Below are 20,586 nucleotides of genomic sequence, written 5' to 3'. Positions count from 1 at the left end.
CCTATATTTTATTTTCTAAGCTATGAAATTCATTAATGAAATAAATAATACAAATATTGGTCCAATTTCAATGCTCTACAGTTTTAAAAAGAATTGCAGTATTAATATTGAAAAAAATTTTTTGCTTTGAACAAGATGTAATCTACAGTGAATTTCATATTTTCAATGCACAGAAATTTCATCAAATTCAATGTCAATACTCATTTTCGAAAATATATAAACTTTGTTACATTTCATTAATTATGTCACGAGGACCTGACTAATTTCAATCCATAAAGAATAATTATAAGAAAAAACAAATCCAATTATCTTAACAAATCAGATTCGTATGTTTTTCAGCTTTTAAATTACTCGAGTTTTGCAAATAATAATAGCTTGGACATCAATCATACATTTTTAAGTCTATGTACTTAGAATACGAGAAAATATGATGACGGAAAAGAAATGACAATGTAGAAATTTTTGCCTTTGTAGAAAACAATTTTTTTATTTATTTTATTCAAATGTATCTTTTCACATTTAGTAATGAAAAAGTACAAATACTCAAAAAGTCTAATTATCAATACTTACTAGCATCGCAGGTGGGTCCCTTGTAACCTGAGTTGCAATCACATCGATTCGGAGAAGCACAATTACCCATTTTACAATTTGGAATGCAAATGGCTAGAATTAGAAAAAAAGTTGGAAAAAATGCGTCAGCCGAAAGAGCTTTGATAAGCTTTTAAATTAAGTTTTTCAACACTTTGATAAGCTCTTTAATTGAACAATATTATTTTCTAATTTGAGATGAGTGATACGTTTAAAGAATTTGTCAAGGTACCAAAAATGATAGTTTTTAAAATTGTCTAAATAGCTTTGGTTTAAGATTCGTTTTGAGATTTTTTTTTCGAAATTGTATTAAAAATAAGTTAATTTCATGCGAAAAAAAATTTCTCCTGCATTTGTTAAAGAAGCAACAAATATATAAATGAAAATACAACTCAGTTAAGAATACATTATATGCAATATTTTTATCCGTAACTTTAAAGCCTATTAATAGACCTTTCATATTTCTCCAGCATACCCTCCTGATCACGTGACTAAAAGGACAATCGAAATCTTCATAGGACATATGAAACAAATGCAATTATCCTTACAAACACTACAAATACTATAATCAGCGTGTTTATTTACAAATAGTCTATAGGGACAAATTAATCGATAAGTCCGGGAGCCAGACAACTTCACTTTTTTGTTTCGAAATTGAGATTCTTGCATTTTTACTCTCACATTTTTACCTCCTACTTTATATAGTATATATTGTGCAGTGAAATCTCAATTTAGTTCGAAAACATACCACATTTTGGAGATTGCCTGTTCTCGGATAATGTGCTACAAGACGGCTACCGTTGTTGCTTATGAAACTGTTCACATTATCTAAGAATTAATAATTTAGTTTAGACTTGTTATTTTGTTGGTGCTTTTTATCACGCAATCAGTGATTCAGAAAGTATTTTTTGGTTAGTTACATCAAAAACTCCTCCACGAAGGTAAATTCCTTCTATGTCGTTAGGTTGGGGATCAAAATTACAAGGCTACTGAATTTAGCATTGATAGTCGTAAACCCAAAATTGGGTCAGCTGTTCAGGGCCGGTTATAAAATAAAATGACTCAGGATAATTGGAAAATTTTCCAGTATTTTCTAGTAAGTCTGACAATTTTTAGACTTATTACAGAGGTCCACATACTTTTCAGTCAATTAGAAACCATATTATTTATGTATTACAAGATTATTTAAATATTGTTGCTGAATTAGCCTTATTTACCTCAGTTAGTTTGCAATTAGCCTTGGGTAGTGAGGACGTATTTTATAACCAGTGTAGAATAACCGACCCATTTTTTAGTTTATGTTATCACTGTTCAATTCCATTATTTTGTAATTTTATACGCAACCACAAGACAAGGAAACTCTGGGATTAAGCATTGGGCTGAAGTAGCTTTCACGAGAAACTTTTTGATGGAGTTCCCCATTTGTGTTATATGGAAGGGAAAACCCCGGAAAACCTCTCATGTTTAGCCGAAGACTGGAAAATTCTAACCCATGATTCGTAAACCTCTGAGGATATTTTTACGACTGCACTAGTTGATTTGAATTCTGAAGTCGGTGAGAGCCGAGATTAGAATTCGAATTAACCACTTATCGCCACTCGAACGTTGAGTCAAACGTAGAGAAAAGTCGAATATGTACCACTTCAGTGAGGCGCAAGTGCTTTATGTCCTGAGCCATAATTTCTCCACTGAGGTATTGTTTTATTTCATAAAGGGCGTTTCATAGCCGACCAATTTCTTGATTTACGATTATGAATGCTGTACTACGTAGCCACACAAAAACCACGCATATCCCCATGGTTAGCTCGAAAGTAAAGGAAATGTAATCAAATACCAGTCTTTCTACTGAGAATAATTTTTATGTAAGCACTGTGGTCGATGCAAACCAGAAGATCTTATCATAAACAGACTTATAGAAGATTTATTGTAATAAGTGGTAGCAGAATTAAATTCTAATTCATATGTTTCCTAATTAACCCAAAATCATCCAAGCTAATATCAATAAGCCTAAAAATATCAGACGCGTAAATACTAAAGACTTACACCAAAATAAACATGACCCATTCAAAAAAACCCACGGTGTTAGCAAAAAGTCAGATTTTTCAATTAGCCTACGACAAGCATCTAGATATCTAGGGAATGCAATAAAATTAGAACAGTCATGGAGCTTTGTTAATGAGATGCATTATTTAGTGGACTTTTTTGTTGAGGGAATTAATTTAAAGTACATATTTAACTCAACAAAAGGAGTTTTTATTGTTAAACACTAGATTAAATTTAATGTATCTTTGAAAAAATACCTACGTTGACATTGTCTATTTATTTCCTTGTACCCATTGCAGCATACTTTTACCATTCTTGAATTTGTTCGAGTGGCTGTAGAATAAGTTGTACGATATCTCGTTCTGAAAAAGGAGAAATCATTGCGATCAAAATGAAAGATAAAATTTTAAACAAACTGCATCCATCAAGAGCATTTATTTCTTAGCAAATTTAGAAAATCCAAAACTTCTGCTTCCTCATCATGACATATTGTCAGAGCAATTAAAGAAAATTTAACACAGTTTCAATAAAATAATATATTCTTAATTTAGAAAATATTCAACTGATTTATCTGTTCTTTGGTTTTTAAGAATAGTTTAGTATACTGTAGCATTCTTGATAAGCCTGAGCTATACAATTTATCTCGTATTTCTTTAAGCCCAAAGACAATTTTCTTTGGTATGTGATTACGTTTAACGCTCTGTAGTAAATTAATATTGCTGAATTTCAGTAGTATACACTGAAGAGCCTAAAAATACAATAACGCATTGTGAGATCTTTTGCTTTCAAAGCAGAGGCTACTTACCTTAGCATGGACGCTATGAATTCTTAGTAGAAAAACGGAGACATATTGTACCAAATGTATTAGCAGCGGTCAAGTAAAGTCGATATATTTCGAGATGGTAGTGTCTGATTTCCCAGCTCCCTTTCTATGACATCCCAAATATGCTTTATTGGATTAGGCTGGGTGAGTTGCCATTGTCAAGGCGGCCATTAGTTACAGTTCATCATCATTCTCTTCGATCAACTCCCACACAATTCGAACCTTGTGAATTAAGGCGTTGTCCGATTAGAAGTTACCGTCTCCTGTTGGCAAAACAGATACCATGTAAGCGTGCTACTGATCCGCAAATTATGTTCAGATGTTCTGTTATTTACAATGTATGTTCTGCCACAACTATGGCCTCCAGTGTCGCCAACAAGAACGACCCCCAAAGCATAAAACCGCTACCACTAGCCTGTGTGTGATCTGCTATGCATGAAGAAACATCTGTTCACCTGTAAGAACACCTACTTTGACATGACTTTCAACATGATGAATCGTGATTTATCTGATTAGAAAACTGTCTTTTGCTTATCCATTGTCCAGTGTTGATGTTACCGGCGCAGTTGTCTTTGACGCTTGGTCACCTGCGGCACACAAGTAGGTTCCATATCCAAGAGAGTCCACTGAACTCTCTGCTTGCACTTGGACAGACATTGTATTGAACTACACATTTGTAAAAATATGACTTTTTAAAATTGATTTCTGAGGAACAATGCGACCAATTTCGCTTATATATTGTATTTTGCCATGTAAAATTACATTCTTTAAAGTGGTGTAAAAAATTGTATACGTATATTTTATATATAATTAGATTGTCAACCAGAAATTTTTATTCAAAATTTTTCCAACTAAACAAATTATTAAATTAAGTTTTTAATAAAAGTAAATAAAAGTTCAAGACATAAGGCGAAATACCCAAAAAAAATTACATTCAGGGGTCCAAACTTTGGGCAGCTCTCCTACCAAACTATTGTGACCATATTTCTTATATTTCCCGACTACTCCCGATGTTTTGGGGTTCATAAATCCAAATCTATCGAAAAGGGGGTACGTTTTTTTAGAGAAAGAGGGTTTTTGTGACTGATTTTATAATTCAGAATAACGTCTTCACTAATTAATTAGCATATTTGAGGTCATCCCCTTGAACCATTAAGATTGAGTCATAGAAAATGAAACTCTGATCCAATAATTAGATCATAAGTTATTCACAGTGGTCTATTTTTTATAAATTTATTTATTCATATTTTTTACACTATGCCTAATATTTTGGCTTATAAGTGTATATCTATAATATATTATGCAATATTTAAAAAAAAACATTTTTTAACAAATATTACTTCAAATTTCAATAATAACTTCAATTTTGTGTATTAAGCATGGTTCTCTAGGATTATTTTTTTGGTTCTTAGGAATTCAAATCAAAAGAATATGCCATCATTTTAAGGATAAAAAAAATTTTCCAAAAGAGTTTTCAGCAGCTTTTTTTTCTTTCATCTTGAAAATTGGCTGAATAAAACGACACCAAATTGCATTTTTTTAACATCTGCATTTGTTGAGTGACGTGTGTGGAAATTAGATCTGTATTTAAACTACTTGACAAAACTCGAAAATCTGAATAAAAGCGGATGGTGATTAAATGGTTGGTAAAATGAAAAATAAATCTTGTAATACGAAAAGAAACGAGTAAAATTAATAATAACGGAATTATTTGGGAACATATATTTCATACTGGCTATTCTAGTATTTCAATATTAAATATCCGATAAATTTATAATAAAAAGTGAATTAACTATTAGTTTTTATTTTCTTTGAAAGATGTTCGTATTTACTGGAATGCAATCATGAATAAACATACTAAGATTCCAGATGTATGCAAATATAAACTACATGAATGAACATTTACGTAGAAAAATAAGTTATTGACATCAAAAGACAACTCCACTTACCTATACCTCGTACAACGAGGAGGTATGCTAAAACACCAAGTAGTATATGACGTCATATATGAGGTTTTTCTAGAAGCTGCATACGTCGTCAAGTAACTAAAAATATTTCAAGAGTTTTAAAAGAATGTTTTAACTTCGTTTTCAATAACTTTCCGAAACTTTTGAAATGAATTCAAACATTAATGCAGATTATTCTGCAAATTTAAAGCAGATCTTGTAAACACTTTTTCTTTCCAAAATATATTTTAGCATTTTTATTCAACTAAATGTTAACAAACTTATATTATTAATAATGTTAAATATCGATATAATGTAATATACTAAATGTTAAATATATTTATATTATTATGCCATTCTGAAGAATAATATAGGAACCTGGGCCGACTAGGCTCTTTGGTGGTCAGGGAGCTGACCTCATGTCAGGAAGATGCTGTGTTCGATTTTCTTTCCTTCTCTCTGTGCTATCTGTCCTTCTTACTGAGGGAGCAACATTGGCCCACCTAATATGATGCCCCTGAAAGAGTAATCAGCAAATCTGCCCTTCTTATACCCGAATGACGAATGTCAATGTCCGAATGGGCATTGGCAAACGAAAATATGCATGTAAAAATCAGGATATCTTTTGTTTTTGCTTTTGTTTTTTGCCAATCGGACATATTTTAAAATATGATAAATGTTTTTTCAAACTGGTAATAATAGTTTTACTACCTTGGATTGCATAAGTTGTGTTAGTCATTAAACGTCTCACGTGTGAATTAGTTTAGGAAGATTTAGAAAGGACATATACCTTTCAAATAATAAACAGTCGAATTAATGTTAGTGATCATGACACCAGCTTACTTGCATTTTAAAAGCTTCCTTAAGCATCAAATCAAGCTAATTTGTAAACAATTTGGAAAAGAATATATTTGATTACAGTAAGTACCCAAAATTGATGTTTCAAACCAAAGGAGCTTACACACTCTAATTAGATACAGATTTTTAAAACAAAGTTGTGCGAGTATGTGCGGGAATAAGAGCAAACCCCAATAATTCATATTTGATATATCAGGTTGCAAAAGTGAAAATAAGTTACATCCTTGCATACCTATAGAAGAAAAGAATAAAAAAATCTGCGAATTGCTCCAAAATGCACAAAGTTGCGAAAAAGTGTGCTTTATTTATTTTATTAAACCCTAACCAAATTAAGTAGTGTATAAGCGACAGTACACTGTGAAGAATACCCGTCGTTTTTTCGGATTTTCTCCGCATAATTAACGGTTTAAAACCGTTTTGTTGAAGAAAACATTTTCATTTCCGTTTTCACCTTAATTACAAACAGATTAAAACAGTCTGTTTATACTCTAGTTTCCATGCTAGTTTTACTTTTTCTCCAATCATTTTACGATTGTTTTCTATACTTGTTCTTATTGTTTGGCAATTATTTATTGTTTGGCAATTATCTTATTGTTTGGCAATTATCTTATGGATCAGCACATCTTATAAATGAAGCTTCGATTCAACTTTACCGTTAGAGTGATACAATATTGAAGCTAAATTCTTACTATCACATTTTTTTTAATAATAAGATACCTAAGCCGTAGTGGATCAGGGAACAGAGCACATGCCCCTCAACAAAGATACCCAGGTTCGAACCCAGGCGATGACAAGTCGATGAGAGTTCTGCCGAAATAAAATATTCACATCTGCGAGTACATAAAAATTTATTTTCTATTAAATACACCCAAGCACTTGAATAAACTGGTACCTCTTGTGTTCTAATATATTTCAATTAACCAAAAAAGGGAATAGCTTACGAATCAAAACAATTTCGAATTAAAATGTTTTTTTTATTTACATGTACTGATTATAAATTGGGATCAAAATTACCAGAATATGGTAAAATTTACAGTGTTTCAGGGAGCACCAAAATGCGCAGTAATTTTCATTGAATCACTTTGGTAAATATAACAATAAAATATTGTTTCATAATGCGCATTAAAATCTGGTAATTGTTTAAAAATTTTGTAATTTTCTTGTCATACTTTAGAACCTGGTATAAAAGCCTTTTATACGGTTAAGAAAGAATTTCAGTTTTGCATTTTCACTAAATATGTGGTAATAGGAGCTATAATTTTGATAACCTGAATTTCTGGTGAACCGTTGCGACGTGAACGGAAAAATTATCGAATGAATTGTTAAAATATCATATATTTTTGTTTTATTACCAGAAATATGTTTGTTTTCTTTACCAAAAATATCATAAGCAATAAATAATCAAGTATTTATTTTATAAAGTGTTATAACTTACGTTTCTGAGACATCGCATACGTAGTGCCCAGTCGGTTCAGCATCAAATGGTTCACAGAAAAGGGAAACCAAGAAAATTAAAATTGTCCAATCAAAATTTAAATTCTTTTTCATTTTTTTCAAAAGCTAAGAAAAAAAACAGGAAAATTTTTTTAAATTTTTATTCTATGCTTACAGTTTAAAGTACACTCTATAACAAAAAAATCGACGCACCAAGAAGCAATCATCCGATTGCTTTGAAATTTCGTATGCGTGAATGTCTTGAACAGATCAGGCTGGAATGATGCCGACTTGGGACGTATAGTCTTTAGCGACGAATCCCGCTTCCAACTGTGTCCTGACGATCATCGAAGACGTGTTTGGAGACGCACAAGACAGAGGGAGAGTCCCGCCTTCACTATTGCAGGCCACACCGGCCCTCAACAAGGCATTATGGTCTGGGGTGCCGTTTCCATTGACAGCCGGACCCCGTTGATCGTCATTAGAGGTACACTTACTGCACAGCTGTACGTCGACGACATCCTAAGACCTGTTTTGCTACCGTTCCTTTTGCAGCGCCCTGGGCTGGTTTTTCGGCAGGACAATGCCAGACCACATACGGCACGTGCTCCTATGAACTGTCTGCAAGCTTGTCAAAGTCTTCCTTGGCCTGCCAGATCACCAGATCTCTCTCCCATCGAGCATGTCTAGGATATCATGGGAAGGCGATTGCATCTGGCACGGAATGTTGATGACTTCATTCGACAATTGGATCGAATATGGCAGGAAATACCGCAAGAGACCATCCGGGAGCTTTATCGGTCTATGCCACGCCGTGTGGCAGCTTGTATCCAGGCTAGAGGCGGGTCAACACCTTATTGAACTTGTTACTGTTACTCTGCAGTAAATCATTCAATTGTTCTGAAAATTTAATCATTTACTATTCTGTACATTGTCTTCCTATCCACCAATTTTCGCTTCAATCGGACAACTCCTTCATGGTGCATCGATTTTTTTTGTTTGACTGTAGTAAAAATTTCTTAAATAATTCATAAATAATAAAGCTCAAATAGACCAATAAAAATAGTGCTAAAGCAAAAAAGAAAAAAAATTGGTGAATGAAGCACAAATGAAAATACAGAATTGGACATACTATAGTTTCAGTTCTCTAAACAAAAACCTTCCTAGGTATTTAAATGACAAATGGTATTAGAAAAGTAAAGAGTTAAACACATGCGAAGAGGCTTACAGAGGAACAAGTTTGAACAAAGTAATAAAAAGAAGGTTAATATGAAACGGGTGTGAGGGGGTAAGGCGGAAACCCCAGGGAGTAGAATATTGAATTAGATTAGATTTCCAAACTTTGGAAAAGGGTGGGATACATAGAAAGATGATTAACTAAATTATTCATTGTCTAAGTTACTAGAATTTTTTCTCTGTTTTGATTGGTTAAACCGCTTTACACTTGTTTATTTCTTTACTTTTCTACAGTCATTTCCTGTTTATCACGGAAGAAGGCTCTTGTAAGAACTGAAACTATAATATTTCAAGTTCTATACTTTCACTTTCATTTATGCTTCACTTTCATCTGTATTCAACATGATGAATGTGCCAATATCCATGTAAAATGTATTTTTTTCTGAAATTATTATGTTACATGTAGATAGTTATTATCATTTTATTTAACTTTCTCCTTTCTTTCTAAAAAAAGAACTAGGAATCATTTTAATCAGCAATACGAATTAGCAATATTCATGTGACTTTAAGAAAAAAAAATATATAATGGTAGAACTTCGGTTTGATTTAGCATCGTGCTCGGCTTAAATCCTAAATTGAGAAAAAAAATCCTTAACAAACCAATAAAATATTTCTTATTAATTTTTGCAATTAAAATAATCAAATTAACTTTTGAAAATTAGGGATGACTCAATTAGGCTCAATCAAGAAAAAAATTTTGATCTGTTACATGCCTTAAGAAAAACAACGTGAAAATAACCTTTAATTTGAGACATCTCATCCAATATTAAAATTTAGGCACGCCTCATTATTAGAAAAACATACTTTACTAAGATTTCACATTCAAATTATAATTAAACCAGAACTCAAAAATTTGAATTACCTTACAAAAAAACATAAATTTATTAAAAATCCTTATTTAACGTTATTTTAAACAAACAGCAAGGCAAAAATTACAATGCACATTTTTACATATTTTTTCTTTCAAATTTTATAACTATGTTTTTATTAGATCGCTTCCATGTTTGTGAGGTGAAAATATTGCAATCAATACTTCGACCATTTCTTGATTTGCTAGAGTAGGGGAGAGTGGTGTCAATTGTAACAGGGTACGATTGTAACAGAGCAAAAATTTCGAGTGTCGGGTTCTAGATTTGGTTCCTTGGTGGCACACAAGGTGTATTTAATAAATCTACATGTACACCCCTGATGGCAACCACTTTTATGTACTTTTGAAAGAGTTACATCACAAAAGATATTTTCACGCCACGCAAGTACTTTTTTTGGTATTAAAATATTATATTGTAACAAAGTAATTTTGTTTAAACAAATAAAAATTAGTAACCGAATATGTAAGTGGACACTTTAATTAACATTTCAATAAAGAAAAAGATTAGTTTTGCTAATTAACTAGCATTGTTTTTAACAAATGAAGCTGAAATGGCGTCTTGGGGACAATTGTAACAATAAGTAAAGGGACGATTGTAACAGCTGATAATAAATAATCTTAAGTTTACAAACCATTACTTAACTCTTTAAGAACCACCAATAGTTTCCTATATCATTTATATTATGTTGCATGTGCATTATTTTATTTGTCACCTTTCACAGCATAAATTAAAATTTTTAACCCCTTAAAGTTAAAAGTTTAGCCCTTTAGGTTTCTGCTCATTATTATTTTTACTCCTAAAATATCACTACTATTTTGATCTTTAAAAAAATATATCACAACTATGATAATATGTATAATTAACTATGTTTTAGTTGAATTTATGAACTGTTACAATTGACCCCGTAAGTGGAGACAATTGTAACAACTGCACGACTGTCAAAAATTGTTAATAACTAATATAATAACATTTAAAATAAGGTATTTATTTTTTTTTTCTAGTAGAGGATAGTCTACTTTACTCGTCTGTCAATTAATACTAATAATATATTGGATTTTTTGTTAGTTAAAAATAGTTAAGTAAAAAATTTTACAATTGACCCCACTCTCCCCTACTTAATCTCGTTTGAGGCTCCGGGATTTATTACGATGTAAGTTTTCACTTTTACATGCTTTTTCAAAGATCTTTCGTCAAGGAAGCCGCACTTAAAACGTCTCGCAACTTGAAGTAACGCTATAATTCTGAACTAAGTAAACTATCTGACCTTGTAGAATTACCTGTGCTTTAAAATGGACAAATATCTCAAATATTTTAAAAGTTACTAAACTTTTTTGAAAAATTGCCAATTTTGCGATATTTTTCCACCTAGATGAAAATTATCATAGTTATTGCCTTATTCTCAGTTTTCACAAGTTTTTATGAATCTAAATAATGCAGCATTGGAATAAATTTTTGATTTTTGAAAAATTAGACCACAAACGCTTTTTATTTTTACAAAACTGTAGCTTTTTTCCAAATTGAAGTTTTGCACCATTTTCAGAATAAGCATAGAGAACGCTGGCTTGACCTAACAGTCATAAGTAACTGTTGCAAACTCATATCAGTTATGAAAATAGCATATTGTTCGCTAAAAAAGTATAATTTCATATGACAAAGAGTATTGTGACAACAATTATTGCCTTATTCTCAGTTTTTACAACTTTTTCTGAATCTAAATAATGCAGTATTGGAATAAATTTTTGATTTTTAAAAAACTAGACCACAAACACTTTCTATTTTTACAAAACTGTAGCTTTTTTCCATATTGAAGTCTTCCGCTATTTTCAGAATAAGCATAGAGAGCGCTAGCTTGACCTGACAGTCATGAGTAACTGTTGCAAACTCATACCAGTTATGAAAATAGCATATTGTTCGCTAAAAAAGTATAATTTCATATGACAAGGAGTCATGTGACAACAATTATTGCATTATTCTCAGTTTTTACAACTTTTTCTGAATCTAAATAATGCAGTATTGGAATAAATTTTCGATTTTTAAAAAACTAGACCACAAACACTTTCTATTTTTACAAAACTGTAGCTTTTTTCCATATTGAAGTTTTGCATCATTTTCAGAATAAGTATAGAGAGCGCGTGTCTTGACCTAACACAGTCATGAGTAACTGTTGCAAACTCATAGCAGTTATGAAAATAGCATATTGTTCGCTGAAAAAGTATGATTTGATTTCATGTGACAACAGAGTCTTCAAAAAACATCTTTAAGCGGAATTGATCAACAAATAGAATTCTACATCAATCAAAATTGTTACCTCTTCTCGCTTAAGAGTGCTCAAATCTCATCTAAAGCTTTGATCTGAGCTGGATAACAATAAAAGCCTCAAATGTTTAATGATTATATCGACATTTTATCTCCAAATAATACTTGCCATCAATCGAAAGAATCACTTTGTGATATTAAGAATCTAGTAAAGGTTTCAACGGGTTTCGAGAAGGGACTAAAATTTTCGTAGAGATAGCTTATTAAGAAAGTGATTTGCCCAACTACAAAGATGTGACAAGATAAATATAAAGTCTTCAAAAAACATCTTTAAGCAGAATTGATCAACAAATAGAATTCGACATCAATCAAAATTGTTACCTCTTCTCGCTTAAGAGTGCTCAAATCTCATCTAAAGCTTTGATCTGAGCTGGATAACAATAAAAGCCTCAATTGTTTAATGATTATATCGACATTTTATTGCCAAATAGTATTTGCCATCAATCGAAAGAATCACTTTGTGATACTAAGAATCTAGTAAGGGTTTCAACGGGTTTCGAGAAGGGACTAAAATTTTCGTAGAGATAGCTTATTAAGAAAGTGATTTGCCCAATTATAAAGATGTGACAAGATGAGATAAAACATTTTTGGATAAAAAAGCGTTTTCGTCTTTAAAAAAGAACAATTATTATATTTTCCACAAAAATTATTATTAATTTTTGTTCAAATTAAATTAAATTATTCAGTATATGGATTAAAGAATATAAAGATTGATATGTTTTCATGAGCTGACATGAAGAAAAAATAAAAATAAAAATAATATTTTTAAAAACCACGTTTTTGCATTGAAGAATAATAATTAAAAAGCAAAAATTTGAAAAACGAAGAACTTGGGGAGCATGAAATACATAACAGTAATAGTATGTGTGCTCATGAGAATATGTGTATGTATATCTGTAATTGTATCTGAATGTGGATGCATATGTGGTTGTGCATGTGTATGAGTAAGAAAATGTGTCTATGTATGTGTATATGTACTGTTATGTATTTCATGCACCCCACGTTTTTCGTTTTTCAATTTTTTATTTTTTAATTATTATTCTCCACTACAAAAACGTGGTTTTTAAAAATATTATTTTGATTTTTTTTTGTACTCACTTCCAAAATCTCAATTTTTTCACTCATTGTACACAAAACTTTTCAGCTGACATGTGACACTAATTTGAAATAATCGAATCGACAACAAAAGACAATCGCGAAAACATTAATTTTTCCTTAATTTTAATTTTATTTTACTTTGTATGTCTTTTTTATCTTTATTTTTGTGCATTGTCATCTAATTCTGAATTATGTGCCAAATTTGAAATCTGTAGCCAGTCGGGAAGTTAGTTTAAAATCGATTACAAAATTCCACCCGAACAGACGTACATGATGGCAAGTTGATATAAACGTGGTAAAAAAACATTTCATCAACCCTATATAACCATTAAAGCGAACCCTATTAAGGGATTAAGGCAACATAATAATTAGTTGCGTTTTTTAAATCAATCAAGATAGCGTTTTGGGTAATAAAAACTACGATTTCCAGACAGAAAACAAAAAGATGTTTCTGTGTATTGCGGTGCAGTGGAAATCCCTTAAGCAGAATATCTATTTGAAAAAGATACATTGAAACAGGTTAATGTAAAAATATTGCCGTTAGAAAAAGTGTTACTACGTTGAATATAAGTTTTCACATTTAATTATTGAAGAAATGCATTTCACTTACCATCATGAATAGAAATAACTTTAGGCTATAAAAGTTCAAGGTATCTCACTTTTAATTGAACAAACCAAAGTGTAAAAGACACTGTTGACATTGGTTCTTTTTTTTATAGGGAGTCATGAGATTGGCGGAAGGCGGCAGAAAAACTGAATAAGTTTTTGAACAACTAAAAGCAATTTCATATCCGTTGAGCAAAACTATGACCGGAAATTTTCTTATCCATAGGATATTGATGATGAAAAATATTAAATTATGAAGGCAATTCATTAAGTATTAAAACTTCATATCAGATTAGAAGGGTAAAAAATTTTAAATATCAACTTTATAGCAAAAACAATTTTTCTTTTATTTTCTTACAATCTTTCAATAATTTTGAGAAACAGTTTTAAATATTGTATGAGTTGTAAAATTAATAATAAACCACAATGCACAGCAAGTAGACCTTTTCGTCTTTAACGTAATATATTTTATAAATGAAATACTACGAATTTGTAATTGAGTAATTTCTCTTTACTAGAAAGAATACTTTCCGTTAAATTTTCTCGTCTCCTGACTGCTATTCAAGTAAATTTAAGAGCATATTGTTTTTGCTTTCTCACTTGAACGGAAAATTAAATTCACTTCAAAGTTAATATTTTTTTTTCTTATAGTCTTCTCAAATCTGAAAGAATAACTATCGGCTAGTCACACTTCAATGCCTTGAGAGTTAAAACAAAGTTTAATAATGATTTCAATAGGTTGTAAATCTTGCTGAAATTGTAAAAATATATAATTATACTTAATTTTAGAAACCATAGAGTGATATATTGAAAAACTCCTGTTTGTTACACCTCCGTTGGTGTATTTTGTATTTGAAATTCGATTGAATTCAAAAAGTTTGATCATTTTTAAAATTTGTTGACTTAACATTTTACATATTTACCAATTTTATGATGTTTACTAGTTTTAGTGATTTAAAATTTTACGAAATATATTGTGAAAATGCTTCATTTCTATCTGACACAGATTTCGGACATAAAAAGTAAATCAGCTCAATAACTATTTATCCAAACATTAGATTAAAAGGTAATTTCAAGGCCATTCGAAGGTCCATACGAACATGGTAAATCCGAAGTTAGTAACTTTTTTTATTTATGCATAAATTTTTATGAATTAATTACTCTGATATGGACTGTTTACGAAGTCGAACGTGCACGATTTCGAGGTTAAATGAAAACAAATTCTGAACGACATATAATTTATTGCATAAAAATCATAATAAATGGTTTAAGCAAGTACTAAAAAAGTTCAATTAAGAAATGATTTTATATTTACTTCTTAAATATATAATCTACTTCTATTTTATATATTACTAGCTGAATGTCCGTTCTTTGTACGGGGAGAAAAGAAAGCATCAATATATTTGTACTGAACAACTCTACAAAATCAAGCTCAAAATTTTCAGACAAATACCAACACAAATAATGAAGTTACAATCATTCCAATGCTTTTTTTATTTATTCATTATTATTTGTTATCCTTCTTGGTTGCTTTACATTATTAGTTCAAGTAAAATGCCTTTTTAGTAATTCATTCTGTCAAAATAAAGACTAACTATATTCAATATCATTTGGCATAATTTTGTTGCTCAAGACAACTCATGATATTTAAAATTAACCACAGTCGAGCTACTTTCTACCTGTGTACTCATCTTTCTATATAATAAATCTCTCAAAAAAATGCACAGTATTGAAGTAGCTGTAATTGGCATCTAAGATATTTTGTACCTATATAAGGTTATATTTGGTATCTACTAAAACTGCACCAAGTACCATGATGCCAGTAGTGTTCATTGCTAAAATTATTATTCATTGGTGTCAATAATAATAATATGGCGACTTTTTACGATACCCTGTAACGAATAAGTACTTATTTCCATTTTTTCTTATTAGTTCATAAGTAAATTTTTTTTTATTTCATTCAGTATTTATTTCTAAAAGAGTTTTTTACCGTAGTTTCCAAATTTCTCACTCTCTCTTAAGTGAACTGAGTAACATTATTCCATTAATTTAGCATTTTAGTACACATCTTAGTATTCATCTTCAGTTAGAAATTTACCAGAATTAATATCATTCAATAATATTTTTGTTTTTATGCTTATTCTTCAAAGAATTAGCATAAAACATTTATTAATTATTATTATAACAAATTAACATTTCCATATTAATTTTGTTTTTAAGAACAAAACCTTTTTTTTTTATTTCAATTACAGTTGATTTTAAATTTTTTAGTTACATAAAAAAACTTTTTTAAAAGCATGACTATAAACAAAATAAGCGCGTTGTTTCAGATTACGTTAGAAATAAAAAGTTCGTGATGTTGTTTGCTTATGTTACGACGATCACATTGCTCAGATATACTGGCATAACAAATAAAATATAATTAAGCAGAAGAGAATGCGCTATAAACAATCATTTTTATTAAAGCTATCAGCCAACAAATATCACTGATGTTATATTTAAAATATTTGAAAAATCTATAACCGTCGTTTTTAGAAATCGTCATGGAGCGTTTGCCTTCCAATGAGGTCAACTGGGTTCGAACCCCAGCGATGGCTGGTTGATAAGAATTCCGCATCCAGGGATGACGTAATATATCCCCTGTGGTAGACGGATCATGGGTTCTAGAGTCCCCTTGCCACCAGGCTAACCGTGAGAGATTTTCGTTGTTTTCCTCTCCATGCAACGCAAATGCTTTTTAGTACCATCAAAAAGTCTTTCACGAAGGCACATGTCTTCAATTACTTGATCCAGGAGTTCCTTTGTCTTCTGGATTGGGCACAACATTATAAGGCTACGGAGTTGAACATTAGTAGACGTAAGCCCTAAAAATTGGGTCGGCTATTCAACGAGTCATTCAACGACTTGGGGTGACTTTCACCAGATTTAACGTGAAATATACATTGTATATAAAAGTTCAGATAGTTATTTTTTCTCATTAGTCCGGCCAGCAATTATTTTTTATTATATCAATGACATTGAAAGAATTAATTAATAACAATTTCATCTTTCATATAAAAGCACAGTTTAAACTCAAAACTGCATCAAATGAATAAATTGAATCTTAATCAAATTTTCAATGAATGTCACCTTTTATAACATTTTGAATGGATTTTCATTAAACCCAAGTTTTTGTCTCATCTGACCGTTTTTTGTGGCTAACTTTGAGATACATAAACTAGGATCATAAAAGGGGTTATATTAGAGAAGTTTATAGCTCTAAAAATTCCTTCGCAATCTGCATTTAAATTTGAAGAAAATCATGCAGAAGCTTAGAAATTTTTATCAGTCACAGGTGACTAGTCATTACATTTTAAATATTTTAATGATAAAATACATTCATTCAGCTACTTATATTAATTTTTTAGTATAAATTATTTGCGCAGTAAGGACAGGAAATAAATTGTTTTCGCAAGGTTCGTAAGTAGCAAGATTTATGAGGAAACAGAGGTTTTCAAATTCGTACTACATGATTCTTAAATAGTACCATTCTCAAAAATATTGTGTACTTATGATTAAGTGAATAATTGGACCACGTATTGAAATTGGCTCAGTTGTACATAGTTTAACTTAGAAAGTACTAAGACAGGTCAGGCTATTAAGCCTATTATCATTAATTATTACTTGACTAACCAGAAGACTCACCACTTAGATGTTTTTCATCGCGTTTTTCCTTTTTTTGTAATAAGGAAAATAAATTTCATCGCAACGATATTAAACCTCATTGTTTCTTACTGATTGACTCACGTATAGACTGAGGTTTTCTGCTGTTAAAAAGTCAGTTTTATTGAAGTTTGACGCATCAGGATAGAATAATTCTTTTAAGCATTGGTATCAATTGCTGTCTCATTATTATAAGCCTCAGCCACGAAGTGAGAAACTTGGTAAACTGTGATAGTTAGCTAAGTAAAGGTTATCAGCTGTTGTTCGATAGTTTGGGTAAAGTGGAGTTTAAGAGGCTTGAAACTTGACCGATTCAAAAGTTGAAGTTGATACGTGCATACGTGTAAGGCAACTACGCAACGTTTTAAACAAAGTGATATTCCAAAGGCTCTGACAATGATTTTGATAACATTAAGAATAAAATATGTTTTTATAAATATGCGATACAACTTGGTAATTTTATCTTGACACCTCAGAACATAACATAAAAACCATTTATTCGGTTAAGTTTACTTTTCAGTTTTGTATTTTTTACTAAATTCATGGTAATAAGAACTATAATTGTGAAAACTAAAACTTCCGGTAAACCGATACAATATGAACGGAAAATTTATGAAAAGAGCAGTTTAAATTCAACATATTTTGATTTTATTAACCAGAATAATAAATTATTTTTCGTTTTTCTTTTACCAGAAGTATTATTATCATACAGGACGGTAATTTTACCAGAATTTTTATTCTACATGTACCAAAACAAGAAATAGGCAAATTTTCATTACAGTCCAAAAATAAAAACATTTTATGATGATATATGTAATTGCTTAGTAAATATTTGGTTATTTTTTCCCCATCATTTATTTATAATAAGAATTATGTTATTCCTACCTCAGAGTTAAAGAATGTAAATCCGTAATTCTACTGAATTTTGGAATAAAAAAATGAAGATACTAATTTTTAAATCAATTAACTGAAGATACTTGATTTTGTTTGAAAATAAATATAAAAAAAAGCTTTTAATTTCTGAATCTGTGAGAAAATATTTTTAGGCTGTTTACTACTAATCGGTTGTTAATGTTGTCATTCGAAAAAACAAGAACTTTCAGGTACGGAAAACAGATTTCCTTTTGAGAAATGAGTACATTAAGATTCTTATAATGCAACTTTTAGTATCTCTATCATAAGCTCCTTTGAGATGTCGCATATAAAACCTTCATATAAAATTCTCTCTTAACTACATTAGCAATTTAAAATTTAAAGAGAAGAAAAAATGAGTTCCGTCGAACCAAAAATAAACTACAGAATTTCGTTTGCATAAATTTTCCATTTTGCAAAATTTTCTATTTTGCTTACAATTTAGAAAAATCGAAAATTTTCTATTTTTCTTAATTGTAAGAAAATTATGACAGAACTTTTCCCCCTGTCTATAACAGCAGCTAATCCTATCATAATTTATTTTCAGTTTAAAAAATTTTTAAAAAAATTCGGCATTTGAACTTTTACAATTAACTCTTGGATTATCTGAACTCAATAGTTTAACTTTAAATTTTCAATAGCTAATGTAGTTAGAAAATTTGCATGAAGGTTTTCTGAGGTGAAATATTGTTATCCTAAGACGGAACCCTTCAATTGTTCCAATTTATGAGTTGATCTTAATTTCAATCTTCCGTGTTCTCTGGATAAAAAAAAATGTGTTATGTTCTCCACTTTTCGAAGCGCTTTCACAGTTTTTTTTCTTTTAAACACTGTCTATGAAAATATTTTAAGGCAGTTCAATCCCGATCGATCGTTATTGTTATTAATCCAAATGTAACTAGCGCTCCCAGCACAAAAAACAAATTTGCTTTTGTGAAAAAGAGTACATTTGAACCAGATAATACAACTTCTGGCATCTCCATTAGCTCCTTTAAGGTGGAGATTTTAAATTGTTCAAACTTATGAGCAGATCTTAATTTTAGTCTTGCATGTTCTCTGGAAAAGGATAGTTTTATTTTCCTCATTTGCAGAGGTATTTCTCCAGTAAAATAAAACATTGAAACCAGACAAACTAAGTAGAACACCAAATAGAATGCGTGTTCCGCAAACACGTGCATATGGTCACCAACGTGCAAAATCAATGGTTCAGCTCCAGCTAAAAAATAAGCTATTATTGCAAAGGTATAAAATATTAGTGACAAGCAATGGCAAAAAGAGCTTAAAGAGAATGTTTCCTGAATTATTTCCAAACCGTCGAGCAAAACTAGATACCTTTTAGCAATTATGTCTTCGAGGTCAATAATATTCGATGAATTAAATGCCTTCTCCATGTCATTTAAAAATTGTGTAAAATACAATGATGTGTAACGACAACATGATACATAAAGTACTAGCATACAGTTGTTAAATATTAAAGTAGAACACTGCAATACAAAGTATTTAATAAAAAAGCAAGCATTTCCCAAATAAATATTGTCTATTTTAATGTTATACATTAAAAATGTAGCGTATGTAAGTCTTGATTCATTATTGCATAGGACACAAAACAGGATAAAATACAGAATTGGTGTTGTAAAGGCAAAATAGAACATGAGTTTTATTTTATTCTTTTCTTTCTGGTCCACATCGTCGATATATTTTCCTGAACTTATTTTCTTTATGAATTTGAACACTTTAAATATACCACGACTGTTTGCACGCAATGTATACCAAGTAAGTATTTGAAGTACATACGAAATAGTGAAAGCACAAATTGCTCTAATATCAGAGAAACCAGTGATTGCTTGAAATGTTAATAATAAGCACAAATCTATGTTTCCAAAAAGAAATAAAATTGTCAATATCAAAGAAAGAACTGATAATGATTTTGATTTTGTTTTTAAGATTCCGCATATAGTAGCACATATTTTTAAGATATATATTTCACTTTTCCTTTTATGAATTTGATTTTTCGGAAGCATTTTTAACTATTACGATTATGTTGAACAATTTCATTCATTCATTTCATGTTGAATAATTTTAATGAACATGAATCCGCTTAATTATTTTGCAAAACATAAATTTAACTGCCATTAAATTTAAGAAAAATTATAAA

The 20,586-nt window shown here is 30.4% G+C and overlaps 1 protein-coding gene across 4 annotated transcripts in view; it reads right to left on the bottom strand.

Moving 5' to 3' along the window:
• The window catches only part of LOC107455093 (uncharacterized), a 64,119-nt gene that overhangs the window by 41,018 nt on the left and 2,515 nt on the right, over positions 1-20,586 (bottom strand). For 3 of the 4 annotated variants that reach the window (XM_087167745.1, XM_087167746.1, XM_087167748.1), the window contains exons 2-5: positions 7,694-7,818; positions 5,404-5,499; positions 2,893-2,993; positions 571-663 (exon numbers count right to left, since the gene is read on the bottom strand). In XM_087167745.1, coding sequence (XP_087023871.1) covers positions 571-663; positions 2,893-2,993; positions 5,404-5,499; positions 7,694-7,818 — 415 coding nt within the window. Of the gene's footprint in view, positions 1-570; positions 664-2,892; positions 2,994-5,403; positions 5,500-7,693; positions 7,819-13,821; positions 13,967-20,586 lie in introns of those variants that run through there. The other variant, XM_087167747.1, reaches the window with a different exon arrangement.

The sequence above is a fragment of the Parasteatoda tepidariorum genome, chromosome 7, assembly GCF_982258835.1.
Source record: "Parasteatoda tepidariorum strain Cologne lab strain chromosome 7, Ptep-v5.0, whole genome shotgun sequence".
NCBI lineage: Eukaryota > Metazoa > Arthropoda > Arachnida > Araneae > Theridiidae > Parasteatoda > Parasteatoda tepidariorum.
This window is presented reverse-complemented; position numbering and strand designations above follow the sequence as displayed.